The sequence below is a fragment of the Marmota marmota genome, unplaced genomic scaffold, assembly GCF_001458135.2.
Source record: "Marmota marmota marmota unplaced genomic scaffold, marMar, whole genome shotgun sequence".
Lineage (NCBI taxonomy): Eukaryota > Metazoa > Chordata > Mammalia > Rodentia > Sciuridae > Marmota > Marmota marmota.
In genome coordinates, this window is record NW_026000119.1 from 5,436,011 (window position 1) to 5,458,269 (window position 22,259).

Consider the following 22,259-nt stretch of genomic DNA (forward strand, 5'->3'; position numbering starts at 1 on the left):
GGGCAGGGGGTAAGATAACAGGAGAAGCAAAGGCAAGACAGAATTAGATCTCAATAAATGCTACAAACTTAGAGTACTTTTACCTCTAATTCTTTTCCTTACCTACAACTGTTAGTTTCCTCCTTAATTTCTAACCAGCCATTAAAGAGGTAGGTTTTCACATAATGTCATAAATTTACACACGCATACACACAAATCCAAGCTGAGCCTTTGATGCTGTGGAAGAGAATTTAAACATTTTAAAACATCAAACTAAATTTACATTAACTGAGGTATGGCTAAAAAATAAAAATAGTGCAGTGAATAGAAAATTGCAAAAGAAATCCACGTTACAAATAAGCTATAAACACATTTATAATTCATAAACAGTATTAAAACAATTGCTTATGTCATATTAGTTAAAATAACAAAAGTAAGAAAATATGAACAATGCAGAGGTAATTTAAAAAAACAAAAATAAAAAGTTAATAAAATATTTTATCTGCATCAAAATATTCTTTGGAAACCAAAAATAAAAAATGTATCATGTATGTTCTTTCAGGTTGAGCTGAAAAAGTCAGAAAAATACATAGTCCAGGCTATTTGACTTTCTGAAAATGTGGAATTCTAAATATCCCTAAGTATAAAGCGAAAGGCTTTCTGAACTGAAGTGCTGTGCTCCTCCTACAAGTACAAGGAATTCCAGTTCCATTCCTATCAAAAAAAACGTTTTTGCTTCAAACTGAAACAAATGACCTGACTTTTCATACAGAGTGAGTCCAGCCAAAGTTGTGACCGAAGATTTTTCTCCAGAGCTCTGAAGACACCTGTAGAATCTCCTGAGGGAAAAGAATGCTTTCTGGCAAGGCCTAGATCAGAGTTATCCAAAGCGAAACTTGAGTCTGTATTTCACTGTATTGGGACTTTTGCGAGGTGTAGAGAGTGGAACCTTTGGCTTGACAGGGGTAGGTGGCTTTTTCTTTTCAGGAACAGTAACAGTGAAAGAAAGTTCGGGCTGCTCAGACTGCTTGAATCTTGGTAGAAAGTGGGTGGAGATGTGCTGGGGTTTGACCCGAGGACTGCAACCCCGTTTAGCTTTGCCTCGTTTATTCAGGGCCACATACCACTCCCGCCCTGTCCTTTCAGTTCTGTGGGTTGCCGAAGCATAGGTATTATAGCTGTTTTCTTGAAATCGCTCCCTGAACTTGCAGTCATCTGTAAATTTGGCCTAAATGGAGGAAAAAGAGAAAATTTAACTTGCAATATTTTCAGCATGTAATGAAATATGATGTCTCATACCAAAAAAGAAAAACCAAGAATTCTATTGATCTCTCGCTCTCCTACTTTATTCCCTTTTATAAAAACATATTTGCTTCTTTTTAAGTTGCTTTAAAATTCCTGTTTTTATCTACATATTTCTTCTTTATTCATCTTTGTAACTATGATTTCTGTTCACAATGTACTTGGTGACACAATGTTAATATATGTATTCTAATGATAACTTGAACTCTTCATTTAAATATTAAGAACTCCTAATACATTAAAACATTGTTACTATTTAAATAAAACTTTGACATTTATAGTTGATTTTTTAAAAATCATATAGATAAAAATCTGTAGATAGGATTTCCCCCCCTCTAGGTCACCAAGAAAATAAATAGAACTATACTATTAAGAAACAATTGCCTAGTAAAACATAAATTTGTGTTTGGAGAAATGGGGTCAAACTGTTCCTTTGAAACAAGCATCCATTTTCAATGTTATCAGTGTAATTCATGCTGCTGAGTGAGGAGTAGCATATGGCCCTATTAATATTGCATGTGTTAAGAGATCTTTTGGAAAAATATAGCTTTAAACATGTGATACAAGAGAGTGTAGAAAGAAAACCATACTGGAGTCAGTATTAACACCTTAGCCAAATCTTACACACACGCGCGCGCACACACACACACACACACACACTATCTGACCTTGAAATGTTCACACAATAGTGGAGAAGCAAACAGACAGACATCTTCATGGTGCAGCTTAATAAGTGAAATTATGAGTAGAAAGTCTTCAGAGGTTACAATGACAACTTAGAGGAAAGGCATCTAAGAGGGCAGAGGTGAAGGGAAGAGGGCAGAAAGTCTTCCTGGAAAGCTGACATTTGAGCCGATGTCACGGAGGCAGGTGAAATGAGAAAGAATTTTCCGGGAGCAGGAACAGTATGTTCAAGGGTCAGCGTCACATTTTGAATACCTATTAAGCAGTTTGGTGTGACTTCCGTGTGGGAGGCATGAGGGAAAAAACAAGAGACAAGGCTGACAAAGTAGATCAATACCAGACCAGAAAGGGCTTGGTTTGCTGAACTAGGGTTGGAAGGAGTATGGTAGGGGAAAGAGTGTGAGCGTCGGGCCAGACATGCTACCAAATACCAATTCTGCCACTGGAGCTCTTAGCCTTAGGCCTCTTGTCCACAAGCCTTACCCCACAGGGCTACTGTGAAAATAGAAATATTTTAGTAGGAAAGGGATCTTTACCTTTCATCGAACTCAAGAGTCCATAATCTTCAAGGAATTAAGAATGTGTCTACCAGTCTAAATTCCTACATTTTATGGTTCATGGAGCTCCATGGCATAGAATACTGGGGTTAGAAATACCAAATATTTTGTCCCCCATATATAAAAACACAAAAAGCTGTGCATTTCTATTTCAGGCAAGATGTTCTATGCTGGAATAAAAGTGTCCTTTGCTCTTGCTTTTTCTAGTAATGTCAAACTTTGCAATGTAGATCATAACACCATAACCCAAAAGTCCAGATAATGCAAAGCAATTTACTAGGCACACTGTTGAAGTACTCATGGACTTGTGGACTTGTACTGACAATTACAGAAGACAACCTGGATCAGAGCATTTACAACAGCACATTTATCTTATGTACAACACTCACCAGAGCTATTTACATTTAAGTGCAATACAGCTCCTTATTTCCGGGCTATGAAGCTATATACCTAGGTCTTCTCCACGTCTTCTGGTAGATCTCCTGGATTTGATCTCCAGCAGGCTAGGAGCAGGTGTGTTAAAAGAACCACCTCAACGTGTGGATTTTCTCTCTTTCTGCCTTACAACGCACTAGCCTATGCCTAGGCTAAGAGTGCAAGGATGATGTCACTTTAGAAATCATTTTTTATTTAAAAGATCTTCTTACAAGTTAAATATGTGTGTGTATATATATCTGTCTATAGCTGCTGCTTAGCTCTTAAAATGGCTCTTCCATTTAATTAGATAATCTTAAAGTTTTATTTTAAAATAAAAATTGTAGCCATCTGGAATATTTCCGGCTCCTGAACAGGACAAGCATTTTAGAAAGGCAAAGAGCATTTCATTAAAAAGAGAATAGGGGCTGGGCCCATAGCTTAGTGGTTAAAGGGACGGAGGTGGAGAGTTTTTCTTAAAAGATAGCTGTATAACTTTTTTGAATATGTATAGATAATGCATTATATTATGTACTATGTATATATACAACATTATAACTTGACCTGACTTTTACCTCTGTTTTATAAAAATAACAGTAATCGCTTTTTCCAATGTTGACAGATTTTTAAAGGTATTACATTATTTAACCTTGTTTATCCTTATGTTAAAGAACATGTAATTTTTCAGTTAATGTGGCTGATGGTCACACACACACACACACACACACACACACACACACCATCACACACCATCACATATTTTCAAAAAATGTCAATTCCATCTTAAAGTGTCTCAGAATAGTGAAAAATTTAGCTACCCCACCCACTAAAATTGCTCTATCTAAAAAATGTTCTCCTTTTTTCCTCAAGATTCTTATTTTTTAAGTTCTTTCTTAGAAGGAGCCTTTTTAGGAGGAGGCTGGTCAGACTATCAATTTTTCAAGGGTTATCTAATTGTCCCACAGAGTAGAGATATATTCAGAATGCTAAGGACCCACACACTCACAGCCCCTCAGCCACCCCAAAGCCTACATGAAAACAAGAGTAAAGCAGTCAGACTGTTTTGGCTTTCTTAATTGGTTTCTAATTTAATGTTTTGTCTGAAAAAGTCTACTAGCTCTGATGGAACAGAACCATTTGAGAAAACTACTTCAGCTAATTTTTTTTTTTCACCAAGAGATCTAGTTTCTTCTTGAAGGATTGACTGATCTTGTCAGCATTTGCAGTCTTGCTCCAATAAGATTGTGACCCTCAGCAGTACATCTTTGCATGTAATGTCATGCCGGGAGCATCTTTATTGCAAAGAGTCACCAAGAAGCATAGGTATTAGGTGTAAGTATTAAAATATATACATTTACCACTAGATAATTTTGCATAATAAAATTTCCAGGCTACTTCTCATATTTAAATTGTCCTTTGACTTTTATAAATTTCTTTAATAAACCATACACTTTAAAATAATAAAGATGCATTATTTCCATAGAAAAATAAGGATGGCATACAGACTTTTTCTGTAGTTAAGATGTAAAGTAGGGAGGTGATCAAATTTCAAATAAGCTACTGAAACCAGAACTCCCATCATTTCGCTTTATTTCAAATATAATTTGAATAAGTTTTAATAATAAATATAATAGATATTTATTGACTATGTACACCTAAGCACTATGGTGGTTTCTATCTTTATAGAGGTATGGTCCTTCCCAGGTTATTTGATGATTTACATGATCTGTATTTTGTCTTTAATTTTTCCTTCATCTCTCAAATTACCTTCAACAAGCCATGCTTATAAAATTAAAATAAAATGTTGAAATCAATGAATTTTAGGTAGTTTCTTATACTCCAAATTATCAAAACAAATAAAACTTAAACACATTAAACTATGTTTCCTGGAATAACCAAATTACTTCAAGGTAGGGAAGCACACTGCTAAGGGAAACAAGAACTTTTTCATCAGAAGATACTGTCTTTTCCTTTTTTTTTTTTCTTTTTTCTTTTGGTGGTACTGGGGATTGAACCCCCAGGGGTGCTCTACTTACATCTCCAGCCCTTTCTTATTTTTACTTTGACACAGGATCACACTGTTGCTAAGGCTGGCCTCAAACTTGTGATCCTCTGGCCTCCACCTCTAGGATTACAGTCATGTACCACTGTGTCCAAACTAAGAATCACTTTCTTGATTCTACTTATCTCTTCACAGTGAAGAATATATTTTAAACAATTAATGCTTTTTAAAAGTTCAAATTCATTTTAAAGAAAGCAAAATTTAAGATTACCTAGGATATTTCAGAAAAGACTATTCTACAAAATTGGAATTAAACAGAGTATCAATTAATCCAAGTAGAAAATCTCTCTAAAACAACATTGTTTAAAAAAAAAAAACTCCCTAAAGCCTTAACATAGTTTTGTTCCTTAGTAAATACCATGTTCTATGATGATTGAGAATCTTACAATGAATGAATTGAGGCTATGCAAATGCCAATTCTTATTTATGTGCAACTATAGAAGTAAACAGGAAGTATATGAAAGTGGTTTGGAGATAGGAGTGAATTTGCATTAATGCCTGTATAAATCATAGACTGTGAAGTTTTCTATTTCACTATTTTTTTCTTTTGATTTGCCTCTTTCTCTTGAAAGAACTTATAAAATTAAGAAATAATCAGCTAAATCTAAATAATTAAAGTGTTATGAACTAACATTATTCACCAATTCAAATGTTATTATAGAATGTAATAAAAATGATCATTGTTCTCTAAGCAAAGTTTTCTTGCAGCATGCATTACTAGTTCTGGTTTTTATATTTACATTCATTGCTCCTTGATTTCTATCCCTAACCCCACCAATGAGGTTGCCCTGAACAGGTACCCAAAGCCCACTCCATTTTGTATGGTTTTGCTCTGAGGGTTTTGCACCCTCAGGGCTGCTTTTTGCTCTTTACCACCTAAGCCCCACATGGGTCAGTTGTAGCCCTATCCTACCATGATATCTCCAGAGCATGGCCATAATTCCTGCTTGACATTAGACATCTACCCATTCTACATCTCAGTTCTTCCTATTAGACAGCCAAAGAAATATAGACCTGGTTTTAATAACAACCAACATAATAATACAGTGAGGAATACCAACCACAGGATCCTTCTTCTGAACTTCATGAATTACTAAAATTATTAAAGAATCCAGTTCAAAATGCAGATCCTATGAGTTATCTCCAGAGATTATGTTTTAGTAAGTGTGAGGTGAGAGCCTGGGCTTTTATGGTCAACCAGCATCCCAGCTGATTTTGATGCAGGTGAGGTAAGGACCACATCAGGAGAAACATGGTAGAAGATGGGACCTTTCTTTCTGATGTCTTTAATAGCTCTATGAAACCCGGGCTATTGAAGACTACTGTGTGTCTCACGGCTTATCTATATTACTTACCTCTTCTAATAATTCATGACTATTAAAATACTATTATGTGATTGTCAATCAGAGAAAACAGTTCACTTAAAGTCCACATTTATCCAGTGCCAGATTGGGCCTGTGAATTAGGTTTCATTTTTTAATTCCTAGACTAAACCTCTTTCTATAACAGTATTCAAACCAAGGTTGTCACCCCAGCTTTTATGGGATCTTATTGGCTCAGAAGTTGTTTCATGTTAAAACAATTGTAAATAACAAGTGCCATTTCCCAAACCATCAGAGAAATGTAACACCATCCCTTGCTTTAGGCAAACTTCCTCACTAAAGTAGGCTCTCTCTCCAGACTTACACAGGGCAAATTTAAAGGAAGCGAAGATACACACACACACACACACACACACACACGTGTGTGTGTATATATGTATATACCCACATTTAGTTGTAGATGGACACAATATCTTTATTTTTTTAGTTTATTTATTTTATGTGTTGCTGAGGATCGAACCCAGTGCCTCATGCATGTGAGTCAAGTGTTCTATCACTGAGCTACAACCCCAGCCCATAGGCAAAGGTCTTGATAAAGCTCATGGTCTTGACTGGAAGAGAGAAGCTTATTAGGTTATTTTTTTAAGGATGAAGATAAGTATTGCTCAAGCCTCCATTTCCCCTTCCAGTAAATGTGCCCAACTTTAGGGGCTGCTGACTCCTCCTCACTCTGCCCCCAGCACAGGAAGTCCAGCCCAGATTCTCATCCTAGCAAGCCAGCTGGCACCCTCTGAAACCAGGAAAGGAGGATGTTCTAGTCCTTGCTCAGGGCTGATCAAGCATACATTCCATGCCTGTTTCGTAAACTCTGCAATTAGCTTTCCTTCCAAACATGATCCCCTAAAACCCTGCGAAACAAAAATAATTCCAACACATGCTTCTCTCTGGATCTTTAAAATAAGCTGACATGTTTTCCCCCAATAGACAGTGAGCTATCACACATAATTTACAAAAATGCCAAAGAATACATGATAACCACCTTTCATAGGATTTCATTTTGGCAGGGGCCGGAGGCAGGGGAGAAAAGATGGACACTAAGAATTACAAGATTATGACCCTAGGAAATCCTCGCCTTTTAAGAGCAGAAACTTGGGAATTTGCTTTCAAATTAGGTTCCTTGGAAAAAGGAAAACTCAGTAGATAGATAAGGATTCACTGTATGCACAAAAAGTCTAGATACAAGGGGAATAACTTCCATGATAAATAGGACTGGGGTCTTCTCTAAATAACTGACCTCAAAATCCGAAAGAAAGAGACTGAAGATTGTCCACCAGCTGCCAGGAAGTTCTGTTTAAACTTCTAAGCCCTGAACACTTGTCCAGCACTACTCTCAGCGTTCTATATGTATTATCTCATTTCACTTAATCATCCCATAGATTGCTACTGTATTTTTCCTACCATTATTGGTTGATAAAGCCAAGCAATAGAAAGAATAAGCACCCTTGTGCTTATTCTTCACAGTAAGGCAGTGGAGCAGGGTTCAGCCTTGGTGATCTAACCACATTCACAGAAGAATCTAGAAAGATTCTCTAAGGGGTCTTTGCGGTAAATATCCCAAACCTGAGGGAGAGCAGAAACAGACAGAGAATGACAGACTCAGAAAGTGCCTCAGCATAGGAAAGTGTTGAGACAAAGAGCAGAGGCCACAGTGATGGCTCTGACTAACCCTCATGGCTCTCTGGGAAGCAATTATCTCCTCCTACTCGCCATGATTCCTGACACATTTTGACAAGGTGAAGACCATACACCTTCATCCTGTAAAGAATGCTGAAAATACCTGCATGGTAGGAATTTGACTGTGTTGTATATTTAGAGTAAACCAAAAGTTTTAAGGAAAGTTAGATGTGAATGAGAGACTCGAAAGAACAGCCAGCCCAGCGTATTTACACAACTAAAGTTCAAATGAAATTTCTCTTACAGAATTTAAAAACTCAGCATAAAAATGAAATCCGCATCCATGTTGGCTAAATCTACTCACTCTGGGCTATTTCAGTTGGACATCTTTGGGTCCGCTGATGATAGATGAAGCACTTACTAAAAGATTTCTGTGGACAAAACTGATCTTTTCTGTTTTGAAAGTTCAAACTGAGAGGGTTCCCCTAAGCCACACATCATCACATTGGATAACCGACATTTGTAAAAGTCTCTGATACGTTCTGTGGCAGACACATCTCTTCCTCTCTGGAAGAGAGACGTAAAGGGGGGCAGAGATGGAGGGAAGTCAGTACAATAAAAGTGTTTGGAATCAGAAAGAGAGAGCTAGAAGAAAATGTGCAACTTTACATATCCAAAAATTATTTACTTGTTTAGTATTTTAAAAATACTATAAATATTCCACGGATATGCCATACTATTCATTTGTTATAGGTTATGTGAAAATATTATTAAGCCATGCACTTACTAATCCTTGTAAATACATGAAAACAATGCAATTGGTTCCAAAATGTAATGTCTTATTTCAAGCTAACTTTTATATTCCAAGCACTACAGTGTTTAAAAAGAGACAGAACATTGTAAGAGGATATAGTTCTGGTTCAATAACTTGTTAACTGTGTGACCTTAGGAAAATAATTTAACATCTCAGGTTCTTTCCTCACCTCATTATCTAATGAGATAATGTGAGTGAAAGAGCTTTTACAGGACTCTGAAAGTCCATTATCCCTGCCTGGTAACTAATTTTTAATACTCTGATTGTTACTATAAAAACCAAATTGAAAATCTACAACTATCCATGAATATTTCCCAGTGCAGTGGGGGACTACTTTCCCCAGGATTATATGAATATTTTACATTTCTACACTTACTCTCTACATTTACTTTGTGGATAGAAATTTAAAGGTAACTCTTAAAATACTTCTGCACAATTATTAGTTTAAAGTAACTCACAAATTATACTTCTAATCCTAAAAGTATGAGTTGTTGGCCTTTAGGATGATGATGTGATTTTATAAAAATCAAAACTCCATCAAATAATCATATTTAAGTTATGAAAACAATTTTTTAAACATGTTTATTACCTAGAAGCTGAAAACAGGAAAGCTGGGCATAAAAGTGATAATTGCTAGGATTAATGCTATTTCTGAATTCAACTTCTTTAAAAATAAATCACTTTATAATTTAATTAGGTTTCCATATAGAGAGAAAGTGCTAATAAAAGCTCAGATAAGAGAAAGTGGGATTGAACAATTGGTTTAAAAAGAATCCACATAATCACAGGGCTTAATTTTTTTTATCTACAATTCAGCTCAAAGTCATCAGAATGACTTTTATATCAAAGAGCTTCAGTGAGTGACAAGAGCAAGACTTGCTTTGTACTGTTTAAAAGTCATTATTCCATGAAATAACTTTAGCCTGCCAAGATGAAAAAGAATAACAGATGCTGTTTTTGCATTATCTGCATTATTTCCACCAGTCATCCTTAGACATTTGGGTCAAATTTCTAGAAATTTGTTACTTGCATTTGACAGAGGAATCATGTATCCTAACCTCTCAGTTTGACCTTTCTAATTGGCATCCATTTATAATACTTTGCTTTCTGTGGCAATTATCCTTAAGCTGGTCCAAGTTGAATCTATTTTTTGCATGTATAAATGTGCATAAATCAGAATATTTTCAAAGTTAAAATTTTCATGCATAACCAACAAACCAATGAGAGAAAATTTCCTTATGTACATCATATATTATTCTGATGCTTAGATTTTGAAGGTGTTTCAATCTTTTACAACCTTAAAGTAGTCTGGGGAGAAGTTACTCTGTCCTGAGGCATTTAATCATTATTTTCAAAATCTGTATGTGGATTTTTAAAAATCAAATGTTATTTTTTAATAAAATGAAATGTTTGTCTTTTTCCACAGTAATGCAGAATTTTGTCCCTTAAAATACATAAATACAAAAATCAAAGATTTTTAATTGCTCCATCAGAACAATTATTTTATAAATACTATATTATAGCTTGCTAGAGCATAATAATGAGTTCAGAATATGAAATAGGTAAATAATTTTATAATTCTTGCAATGAATTATTAAAAAGTTTGAAACAAAGGGGTTTTCTATGTATCTTAATAAGCTAAGATTTTAGTAGTTTATTATATTTATACTACTTTTAGTTTATTACATATACTAATAGGTAGTGTTTATTCAACACAATAATACCAATATACAAACACTGTTCTAAGTACTTTATATGTATTATTCATTTAAACCTGAAGTGACTATAGAAATTGCTCCAACTCTAGAGAATCCTTCAAAATTATTAATAAATCACCTTTATCTAAAGGAAAGAAAAATTATAAAGGTCTTACACATTTAACAAAGCGCAACTCTCAAAAGTCTACATAAAATAAAAATAATAAATAGTAATTTTCAATTAGCTGCATTCAACTAAAAGTTCCATACACTTTGAAAATAGGAAAGGTAATATTTCAACAATTCATTTATTAAGAATTAAAAAGAATATGAGCTAAAGAACTAATTTCAAAGAAAAATTTTTAAAATTATTTAATGTGAAAAAAGTTAGTATACCACAGAGAAAACATAAATCATTTTTAAGTGCCATGTATACATAGTAATATAAATAAACAGAATCAGAGTGGGAAAGCTAAGCTACATGTATTTTATTACCTTTAAAATGTTTTAATATTTCCCATGTGAAGGGTGTTTTAATAACAAAGCAAAAAAATAAATAATTTATAAATTGATGCCAAACCTTGTAAGTGATGTGAAGCAATTTTTAAAGTGCAAAATTAGTCTTTATAGCATTAAGAAGTCATTATATTTGATGTGACAAAATACAAGGGAAAAATTCCTCAAATTCATCAAATAAAAAATTTCCATGGAAGTTTAAAGACTTCTTATTACCGGCTTCTTCCCTTCCTACTTGTTAATATGAAAATATGTTATGCTACTTAGATTTGATTTTTTAACATTGTAAATAGTTTGTAAGATTAAACAAGAAATTCATTTACTGAACATCCACCATCTCCACAAACATGAAAATTTTAAATGTTATGCAGTATTGCAATACTACTCCACATTTGGGCCCTTCTATAAATAAAAGATGGCAACCACTTTGAAAAAGTTATTTCCAAATACATTCACCTTGAAAACTTTTTATAGACTCTAATACCTTTTCAAGTCAATAAAATAGTAAATGATTAGAGACCCACATAGAATTCTCTTGGTTTTATGTACGTATAATTTTACCAAAAACCAATACTCTAAGCAAGGCATTTGTCTTTTCTACCAATTTGGAAGATCAATTGATTCTTTGTTACAAATGTAAAATCTCCATAACACCTTGAACAAGTATAAAGTGGTTCTACTTACACTTGCATGGAGTTTTCCTTTTTTTGACATCGCTAAAAATTTGTTGCTGAAAACTCCTCGTATTCCTACAATCCCCTGAGACACAGCAAATATTTCCAAAATACCTAGGATGACAGAAATCCCAAAATAAAACACAGACTCTTCTATATATCATTGCGAAGAATTAAATTTCTACATAGATTCTTGCCATTCTTTATTACTGCTGTTAAAAAAAAGAATTTAGTATTTAACATTCTTATTTTTGTGACATTCACTTTGTTTAAAAAAACAGCTAGTTTATGATTATCATGCACCAATAAAAATATGGAAAAAACAGCTATCATTCAAGTATTCGTTTAAAATAATTAATTTCAAGATTCAAAAAATCTGATTTTGCATCATCAGTAATCCTTTTTCTTTTTTCCAAATGCAAACTGCTTTTAGTAGACTATGTTTGGCAATAGAATCTTTTCAGGTTCTAAAAGAATTAGAAAGGCACGTTTGGTAAATATTTTAAAAAATAATTCTTATCCATTATTTTTCCATCAAAGATAACATGCTATTTTTAACATTAAAGTCATAAAGTGCTCTCAAAATTAATATAAACCATTGGAAAGCCTGGAAAACAATATTTATAAAAAAATAAATCCTTCTTCTCTGATCATCACAATTTGAATGTAAATAAATATATACAGTATTCAATTATTTAGCAAGTAGCTCATTTAAAGACTACACATAACAAGATACTGAAAACGTTATGAATAACATTGGCTTAACACATGTTTTATGGACTATGTTTTTAAACATCTTGTACTTGAATCATTTCCTGAAAAAAATTAATGAGATATTTTATTACATTATTATTTATATTTTGTATTTCATATCTAGCATTATCAAGTCAATGTCACTCTCTCTGCTACAATACTTTCTAAGTCCACACTCACTGAGTCAAAAGAATTGCTCATCACAGTTCACAAGAGTATTTTAAAAAGATGAAACCTATAATATGCATACAATTGAAAAGGCTACCTATTTATCATAAACTCACATATAATGTATTACAGAGATGAGAAAAACATAATGTTTATGTTGGTTACCTACATCAAATTGCAGAGAAACAAAAAAGACTGAAATGATGTAGTCCACTAGAGCTAGAAAAAGATCTATCCTAGAGAAGAACAAAGGAAAAGAAAAAAAAAAAAGAATAAAGCAAGGAAGAAGAGAGGAAACAACACCTCAACACTCCAGTCTGTACTGTTCCAAGCATACATATTTATTTAGGATAACCATAAAACTCTGCTAAGTAGAAAAGTTTACCTGATTTCTTGCAATAGCAGTCTTTCTCTGGAGTATTTGAAGTACATGTAAAATTATTGAATTTACAAGAAGGAAAATAAGCACATTCATATGAAAAAAGTTATTGAGCAAATACATTGCACATTGGAAGCTGAGCACCTCTAATTGTAACAAATACTGCTGCTTATTTATTCAATTTGGTTTCTTTAAAATATTTGATTAGAAAGCAGATTATGCTTAGTGAAGCTAGCCAATCCCTAAAAAACAAATACCAAATGTCTTCTTTGATATAATGAGAGCAACTAAGAACAGAGCAGGGAGGAAGAGCAGGAAGAAAAGATTAACATTAAACAGATACATGAGGTGGGATGGAAAGGGAGAGAAAAGGGAAATTGCATGGTAATGGAGGGAGACCCTCATTATTATACAAAATTACATATAAGAGGTTGTGAGGGGAATGGGAAAATAAACAAGGAGAGAAATGAATTACAGTGGATGGGGTAGAGAGAGAAGATGGGAGGGGAGGGAGGGGGGATGGTAGAGGATAGTAAAGGTAGCAGAATACAACAGTTACTAATAGGGCATTATGTAAAAATGTGGATGTGTAACCGATGTGATTCTGCAATCTGTATTTGGGGTAAAATTGGGAGTTCATAACCAACTTGAATCTAATGTATGAAATATGATATGTCAAGAGCTTTGTAATGTTTTGAACAACCAATAAAAAAATAAATTTAAAAAAAATATAAAAAAAATAAACACAGAAAAAAAAAAGAAAGCTCATCAGGAAAAGGGAATACCTGAAAAACTATTTTTGTTATAAACATTTTTAGACCAAAGGAAATAAAACACAGCTCAGAAAAACTGAAGCTGCTGATGTATTAGTGTTTCTTTTAATATATACAAATAGAAAAACACAAAACCGTTTTGAAGGAAGTACTTTTGCTTTTAGAAAGAAACCATTAAAGAAACTTTTTTCCCATACATTCTTTCCTTCAAAATGTTTTCATCTATTTATAATAGATTTTTCTATAAAAATTATTGGACTGAACTACATACTGAAAGGTTTAGAAACATTGTCATTTTATTGAATAGTAGCAAAGCACAGAAAATGCTTGATAAAGGTAAATTTATAAACTACGTGGATAGCAGTATACATAAATATATATATATATATATATATCTGCTTTAGTAAACATGTAGTGCAAAAGTAGTATGTTTAACTTTACAGAGTTAACTTACAGAGATGCAATATGTTTTAATATTATTACTAAAATGTAACTGAAACATCTGCTATAAAGTTTTATTTCTATCAGAATTACAGAATGATATTAAAAAAACATCATTAGTGCATTAGTTATTGTTGGGGACCTGCTTGTGAGTACTAAAATAAAACAAGAAAGGGAAAACATGAGAAATCAAATATGTAGGGTGATAAATACAAAAGAGACAATTTGGAGTTGCTAGAGAAAGAGACTTGGTTGTGTTTCTCCCAATTTACTCAAGGTTTTGGAGTGTTAGATGTTCTTGATTCCATTCTCTGTGATATTACATGGTTTGTTAAATGCAAACTGATTGTATATTAATAAAAAATGTATGTTAGTATTAAAGATAAAATTTTCGTACAATATGAGTTTGAAGCCTAACTTTAAAGATGTTGAGATAAAAGAACTTTATAAATATTTACTGAATAAAAATACTACTGCTTTGCCTAAGTAAACTATTGCTTTCTGACAGCTAGTATACGCTATTATTTAAGAAAGACCCATTTTGACTCATTTAACTTGTATCTCAACACAGAATACATTCTGTATGCATGTTATGCACATTTTGCATTGCAATGAATTTTAAATATGGGGAAGATAAAACAATATTTGTGAAAGTTATTATTTTATTACATATTGCACAGTTTATTTTCTTACAAAATGAGGTGTTACCTAAGAATGGAAAGATTTTATGATTTTAAGAAAATTATATTTAGGGGCGAGGGCTGTGGCTCAATGGTAGAGCGCTTGCCTCGTATGAGTGAGGCACTGGGTTCAATCCTCAGCACCACATAAAAATAAATAAACAAAATAAAGATATTGTGTCCATCTACAACTAAAATAATATTTTAAAAAAAGAAAATTATATTTTTACCTTCACATATACCATTCTATTCAATATAATGAAGAAGAAAAGAAAGAGAAAAGATGAAATTAGATGAAAGAATTGTTTTTCAAACAGGCAACTTTGGTTTTGACCTTTTAAATTTCAGTGTAATTAAGGACTAACATTGGGGACATGTTAAGATTATAATTTTCACATTAATGTCAGCAGTGAGTTTACAATGCCTTATTTTCTTGAATACTGGAACAAATTCTACAGGCATCACATACACCTTAAATTCTTGCTCCCCTACCCCAAGAGGTCACAAGCCTATTTTATCTATTTTACTATGCCAAATCTCAGTAACTTATTAAAGAATTCTACATATTTTATAGCCATCTGCATTAAATCACATGTAGGTAAATCCCAGGAAACATTTCTCTAACATTGACCTTTTTTAAAAATATTTCAGTGATTTCCAGACCCTTGTCATTGGGAGTTTGTGATCATAAATTTGATGGAAACTTATGGATGCCAAAACTTTATCCTTACACAAAATTGTGGGAAACAAAACTTGTGTCGCAGATCATAGATAGTCAATGTGTGTCTGCTACATTGAATTGTCTTCTTTGACCACTGGCTACCTCTCTTTTTCTTTTGATAGAACTCCTTTTGTGCTCATGGAGGGACACATGTTTTAGTACTCACTCTTCTGTTATTGTAGCCCACTCCTATGGTGTGGGGAGATGCTCAATATAAATTATCTCACATTAAAATACTAGTAGACAGTGTGTTATTTTTATACTATGATGTTCCTATTTAAGTGTATTAAAAGAAGAGGGCAATGCTTAAAAGAAGGAGGTAGTCTCTTTTGGTAGAATTTCATGGTTGACATCCAGGTTGAAGAAAGCAAGAATTTCTTGGTATCTCTCAGGTGATGCTCACAGTTTAATCCACTTACCTACAGGGATAGTTATTCCTAAAGAAGTAAGTTTACTTCAATAAGAAAACACCTATCTAGATTTTTAAACTTAGTCCTCTATAGATTTTTTAATATAATAGTGCTGTATTGAGCAGATACAAGTATTAGAGTTGATGAATAAAACATAGAAAAACTTAGGTATCTCATCCCATGTATTCAGAAGCTTTCAACAACCCATCAGAAAATTCCCAAGGAAAAATATTTAAAACTGAAGTTTCTCTACTTGTATCCTTACAGCAACAGATATTTTGTGCAAAGTTATCAATGTGAATCTTGAAATATTCAATTTAGTAGTCTTTATTGATTAAATTTGTAACAAAATCTCTACTTGAGTTTTTCTGCACAGATAATACAGATTCTGGTTTATCTAGGCTTTACTGACCCTCTAGTTTGTATGACTCTACATAACACCAAAATTGATAGTAAATTCAGATTTTTTAAAAAGTCAGTAAAATTGAGGGTTCAATTAGTCAAAATATGTTATTATAATTTTCATATTTTATGTGATTGCTTTGGTTTTGTGTGGCTCCAGCCTTAAACTTTTCATTTCTGTATTGATTTCTTATTCTTCAGTGACCTAAGAGAAGTCAACAGAAGCACTGTATTAAAACTAAATTTGAAAACATATAAATTAGAATGGGAAAATAAACAAGGAGAGAAATGAATTACAGTAGATGGGGTAGAGAGAGAAGATGGGAGGGGAGGGGAGGGGAGATAGTAGAGGATAGGAAAGGTAGCAGAATACAACAGTTACTAATAGGGCATTATGTAAAAATGTGGATGTGCAACCGATGTGATTCTGCAATCTGTATTTGGGGTAAAATTGGGAGTTCAAAAACCACTTGAATCAAATGTATGAAATATGATATGTCAAGAGCTTTGTAATGTTTTGAACAACCAATAAAAAAAAGAAAAAGAAAACATATAAATTAAAGCAAACCTTGTGTTTCTGTGTAATGGTTGCATCTTATCATTTGTCTTGTCTTTCTTCATCTTTTCCCATTATTTCCTTATAATAATGTTTCTATACAGTAAGTTTGATTCCACTTCCTGTCTTCAAAACTTGGAATTATCATCTTATAAGAGAAACTAAGACTGTATTAATCGATACACTTAAAGAAATTATGTTTCAAAATCTACGACCACAGAGTGCTTCTGATAGTTAAATTAGGAAATATTCACAATTTGCAAAAGTATTCATTATCAAATGAAAATTATGAAACATATGTTCCATCTAACAAATCTTATTATATTTAAAAGAATCAGTTAAATGAAGTTTCATGTTAAAACTTTGGCTTTTTTCCTGAAGTAATTGGTTTATAGCAAAAAGAATTTTTTCCTGTCACTGCCAACTCACAGACAATAGAATTAGATAATAAAGAAAAGTGATGTACCCCATATGCCCTTGACCCAGCTTAGTCTCTCTTGTGAGACTTAGACAAATGTTTCTTCCTATGTTCTAAACAATAGTTCAGGACCAACACCTTAGTTTACATAAATATCAGGAAACCACCAAGTGCTGCCTTCAAAGAGGTAAATGATCAACAGCAGTTAGCAAGATGCTGTTTCTCTTTCACAGCTATGTAAGGGCAGAGACCCACTTTAAATTTCCAAATTACCTGTCATTCTACAAAACATGAGACATCCTATATACATTCTTCATTGAACAATGGTAGCAAATTTTACAAAGTAGGATTAACATTCCTGCCATGACAAAGCAGCCAATCACTAGGACATGAATGTATAAGTTGTGCTTTCCTCTGTGAGAAAAATCTATGGAAGGCAAAACAAAACAATAATAACAAAACTGCACAAAAGTAACCAAAACATCCTGCTTCGTGAGGTAGGCATACCATATTGGGTGCATAAATGAATGAATAGTGAATGAAAGAAAGTCATATGAAAGACATAGACTAAAACTCTGAAAGACTGTTTAAAACTGGCATAAATTAGGAATTGTTATCTAAAGTTTTATTTAGAAACTGTTTAGAAAACATTCCTGCTCTTTTGTAGGTAACTTTTGACATGGATTTTAAAATGAATTATACCTTGGAAATTACAGGTAGTGGTAATTTCTTTACCTTTGTTGATCTGTTTTCATTTCCCTTCCCACAACTTTCCTCTACTAGCAAGGCCTAAACTGCAAAAAAAAAAAAAAAAAAAAAAAAAAAAAAATTTTTGACTCCTGTCTTGTCTTTGAGGAGAATAGGGTGATTATCTAGGGAATGAATGTTACTCTCAGAGATCCCTAGCACACCAAAATCCACCCTAGACACATTTTTTTAAGCTCCCTGGGCTCTAACTTATTGCTTACTGCCTGCTAATTTGGGAGGTAGAGGGTCTTCGCCTGAGCACACAAAGATTATCCTGCTGGTGCTGATTTTCTGCATAACCTGAAAGAAGAATGGAATAGAGAAAGTTTTCCTGTTTAAATAAATAAATAAGAGGAGGAAAGATTGCTGGAAGTGGAGAATAAGCTCCACTGATGTCTGATGAAACAGAGTCAAATTGGACCAAATGAGAAGGATAAATAAAAATACTAAAACAGGTATAACTCTAGCTACCCCTGAAATTTCAGAAAATTTGCCTTCACCCCAACAGACGATACCCTTTATCACCAAAAGTGGGAGTTATTTGATCAGAGTAAAATGAACTCTAAAATATGAACATAGGCTCCTCTGAGAAGCGTGCTGGATTACCTGGGGTGTGTGGGTAGAGCCCTCTGGACTAGGTGCTCCAGACATCTCACCATGTGCGCTGCAGTCAGCTGGAGTCCACCCCAAAGGATTAAAGAGGTTCAGGAGTCAAGCGTGGAACCGCTCCTGTCCTGGAGTAAACCTCCAGGTTTTACACCGGGCCCTCTAAAACCCACCGGAGGAGGCTTTTCAACCAGCCACCCGCTGATATGTGCGCTTCCAATCCTGCTACACAGGCCCCTGCCACATTGTCAGCCCGGTAGTGAAGCCTGCGCTCCTCCACAGCCTGAGGAGTCTACTGGCCTGTGGGGTCTTAGGTCTGAGGCAGAACAAGTCAGATACACCTGAGAGTAACCGACTGACTCCAGGGCCAGGTGAGTAGGCAGCGCTATCTCCTGGTCACTTTTCAGCTCTTCCTGGATATCTCAGAGGCCACAGTAATGGATTTTTCTGCTGAACAAACCCCCTCTGGAAAAGCGATTGGAACCTACCATGGAAAAGCCTCACAGAGGATTGCTCTAATCCACCCCCCTACCCCGCACAGCCCCAAATCACCTCTTCTCTTAGTTGCCTAGAAGCGGGGAGGGGAATACGTGGAGTGGCTGTGATGGTCTGGAAACTCAGATGGAGTGGAAGGGAAGAATAGATAAGAAAGGAGGAAGAAAGAGAATGCTAATGAAAAAAACTCATAAAGAAAATTAAGAACTTGATTAAAAAAAAATCCTGCACAATTTGTACCCACAACAAATGGAACCTCTCTGTTTCTTTTAAAATACTTTCCCCTAAATGTCCTTCAAGACCAAGGATGTCCACACTTCTAAAGAGATATTGTCATGGTCCCAAGACACAAAACTGTTAAACATCACTGGAGTTAATACTTGCAATGTCCATCACATCTCCCTCTCCAAACGTGTCCAGTTTTCCAGATAGCCGCCTTCTTCAGGCAAAATCTCTGCCCTCCCCCTGCCTCTTTCCATATATATTTATATGCACATATACACGTACCTATGTATATACATATGTGCAATATAAACATATACTATATTAATTCGGGATTTATGGTTATGGCTGGAGAAGGGAAGTATTTGAGATTTGATTCCTGTAAAAAAATTAACTTCAGCTATGTACAGGGAAAAGCAATGCACTTTGATGCCTAATGAAAAATACCAACAAAGTTCATAAGCAGAAAGTAAAGAGAAATTGAACACGGAAAAGTAAGAAATTTGGGGGGATTTTATGAAGGCATGGCCGGAAGATCATCTTGGGGGCCCAGCATCCTGGAAACAAGGTGCCTGTCTGGGCACCCGTCTCTGGGTAACCTTCACCTCAGGAATCGCCATTCCTCATGCCCAGCCCAGGAGAGGAGTGCGTATGAATGTGCCTTGTAGATGCACGTACACCCAACCCACCCGGCTGTTCTCAGGACCAGCTGCGTACCAGGAGATGGGGCTCCAGAAGGTGCTCCCGTGGCCCAAAGAATACTGGTTGTCCCTCTGGAACCTCCCATAGCCCGCCTAGGACATGTGCTGTAGGCGATCAAGCAACTTACTTAACATATTGGCTTCGTGGGAGCCATTGACTTTGCCATCCGGGTAGATCTGCAGATGAAAACCAATGCCCACTCTGCAGTAGAGACTGCCAGTCCGGCGCCCCGAGGGGCTCCACTGGAAACTGCTCTGCTCCAAGCCGCTTCCTTGGTTGCCCAGAGAAGCCGCGGGGGAGGAAGAAGAGGCAGGAAAAGACCTGGAAGACGTCGTGCCACTAGTGCTCTGGCGGCTGCCGGAGTCTCCCGGGTTCCTATCAGTGGCAGCGGGTCCGGATTGCCCTTTGGGGGCAAGATGCTTCTCCCCGTGAGCCCAAGCGCTGAGGATCAGGTGGCTGAGGAAGAGGAGGAAGAGGAAGGACAAGCTCATTCTTCCAGTCGCGGGGGTCCTAAGTGCATCTTGTTGGGCTGCTCCTGGGCTCTGTAGCCCCCGCGCGGCTGCGTGCCTCTGGCGCTGCCCCCCTCGCCGCACCGGGTGGACATAGCCTCGGGGAAGAGAGAGGGAGTGGGGGGAGAGAGAGAGGCCACCGGAGCGGATCTCGGCGCTGGCACTGGGATATTTATAACGCCAGTGATCTCACTGCTCTGTGCACGCCTGCGAAGCTTCCCCTCACCCGCCGCTTTGTGTACTCACTGGCCGGTGCGGGGAGGGAGCCTAGCCGTCCCGGGGGCGGGGGTTGAAGGAGGGAGGAGATGGGAGAGAGTGAGTGGGAGGAGAAGCCAGGCAGAGAGAAGCTGCACCCCGGACGCTGGGTGCGCCCACACCAGGGCCGAGAACCCCAGCAGTTCTCACGCGCTTCACAGCCCCCCGCAACTGGGGCCAACGCCGCGCAGGATTCAGCTCCGCGTCAGCAGTTGAGTCCTTCAGGGACACCGACGGGAGCCAAGGGTGGAAACGTGGAAATGGGTTTTCGTTCTCTTCCACGTCTCTAGCGCACTCGGGTCCCAGCAAGACACTCTTGCCTACCCGCGACCCGAATTTCAGGTTTCTCACCTTTGCCTAGCAGACCCCAATAGATTGCCCCTCCCCGGGGGACCCTTCGGACAGCTTCAAGTGATTTCCGCGGGAACCCAACAGGGATTCGCAGCACAACTTGGAAAGGCTTTTGGTGTGGCGCGGTTGGGAGAAAATGCTGGTTACTGATTCATTAAAGAGCTAAGGAATGGGTTGATTCAGCATTTGAAAAGCCACCCTGGATCATTAAGCTAGGACTTGAGCTGCTTTCCGGTTACAAACTCTTGATCGCAGCTGAACATTATGCTTAATTTGTTTTTACTTCTGGGACTGTGTTCTGATGGGTAGTTGTGCTGTTACACGCGCGCGCGCGAGGGCGAGCCCTCAGACCCAGGGTAGGGGTATTGGATTTGGGCACCAACACAAGTGACTGGCTGCCCAGTTGTCCTCTCTCGCCCCAAGATCCCCTTGGCAGGAAGGATTAACTAAAGGCTCGCTTCAGCTTACTCCGAGCTGCCATTGACAGAAGGACCGACCCCAATGAATGATTAATGACGCGCGCGCTGGATTTCAACCTCAGGAAACCTGAGAACAGGGAATTTCCCTGTTCGCAATGCCCCGACTTTTATTTATCTGAGAAATATACCTGACTTGCATTCTTGGAATATTTCTGTCTGAAAATATATCTGAAGGTTTAAACTAAGTTGATACATTATTCATTGATCATTTTAATGAAAAGGCTGTGATACTGACCGATAATGTCAATTCGCATAAGCCAAGGTTGATGCTAAGATATGGCCTTATCCATTATTAAGCATCCGCTTAAGATTTCCTGTCTCAATAATGAAAAGCATATCAAACATATGTAGATTTTTTAAGAATTGGAAATTTTCCATGTTCAGAGTACTTAATATCAAGGAAGCTGTAAAACAGACCACAGGGAAGCCACTGTGGGGAAGAAAGTGCACATCACATACAGAGGTATATAACATGGGGCACAGTACCCCTGGCATGC

The 22,259-nt window shown here is 36.1% G+C and overlaps 1 protein-coding gene across 2 annotated transcripts; it reads right to left on the minus strand.

Moving 5' to 3' along the window:
• Positions 1–214: 214 nt before the first annotated feature.
• On the minus strand, positions 215–21,235 carry Fgf5 (fibroblast growth factor 5). 2 transcript variants are annotated; one of them, XM_015499187.2, is made up of 3 exons: positions 20,296–21,226; positions 11,706–11,809; positions 215–1,207 (listed from the first exon to the last, which is right to left on the minus strand). In XM_015499187.2, exons 1-3 carry the CDS (start codon positions 20,657–20,659, stop codon positions 860–862), a joined length of 816 nt encoding a protein of 271 aa, XP_015354673.1. In that variant the 5' UTR covers positions 20,660–21,226; the 3' UTR covers positions 215–859. The 2 variants fall into 2 exon arrangements, with proteins under 2 accessions (XP_015354673.1, XP_048640731.1); XM_048784774.1 differs by lacking the exon at positions 11,706–11,809 and having other exon boundaries at positions 986–1,207; positions 20,296–21,235.
• Positions 21,236–22,259: the final 1,024 nt, after the last annotated feature.

What these genes read in the sequence shown, in the direction of transcription:
- Fgf5 (XM_015499187.2), bottom strand. Translation starts at nt 20,659, where the DNA reads ATGAGCTTGTCCTTCCTCTTCCTCCTCTTCCTCAGCCACCTGATCCTC. An exon ending in CCACGAAGCCAATATGTTAA is followed by an intron (nt 11,810 to 20,295) that starts GTAAGTTGCTTG and finishes CTGTCATCCTAG; the next exon opens with GTATTTTGGAAATATTTGCT. An exon ending in AAGGAAAACTCCATGCAAGT is followed by an intron (nt 1,208 to 11,705) that starts GTAAGTAGAACC and finishes TCCTCCATTTAG; the next exon opens with GCCAAATTTACAGATGACTG.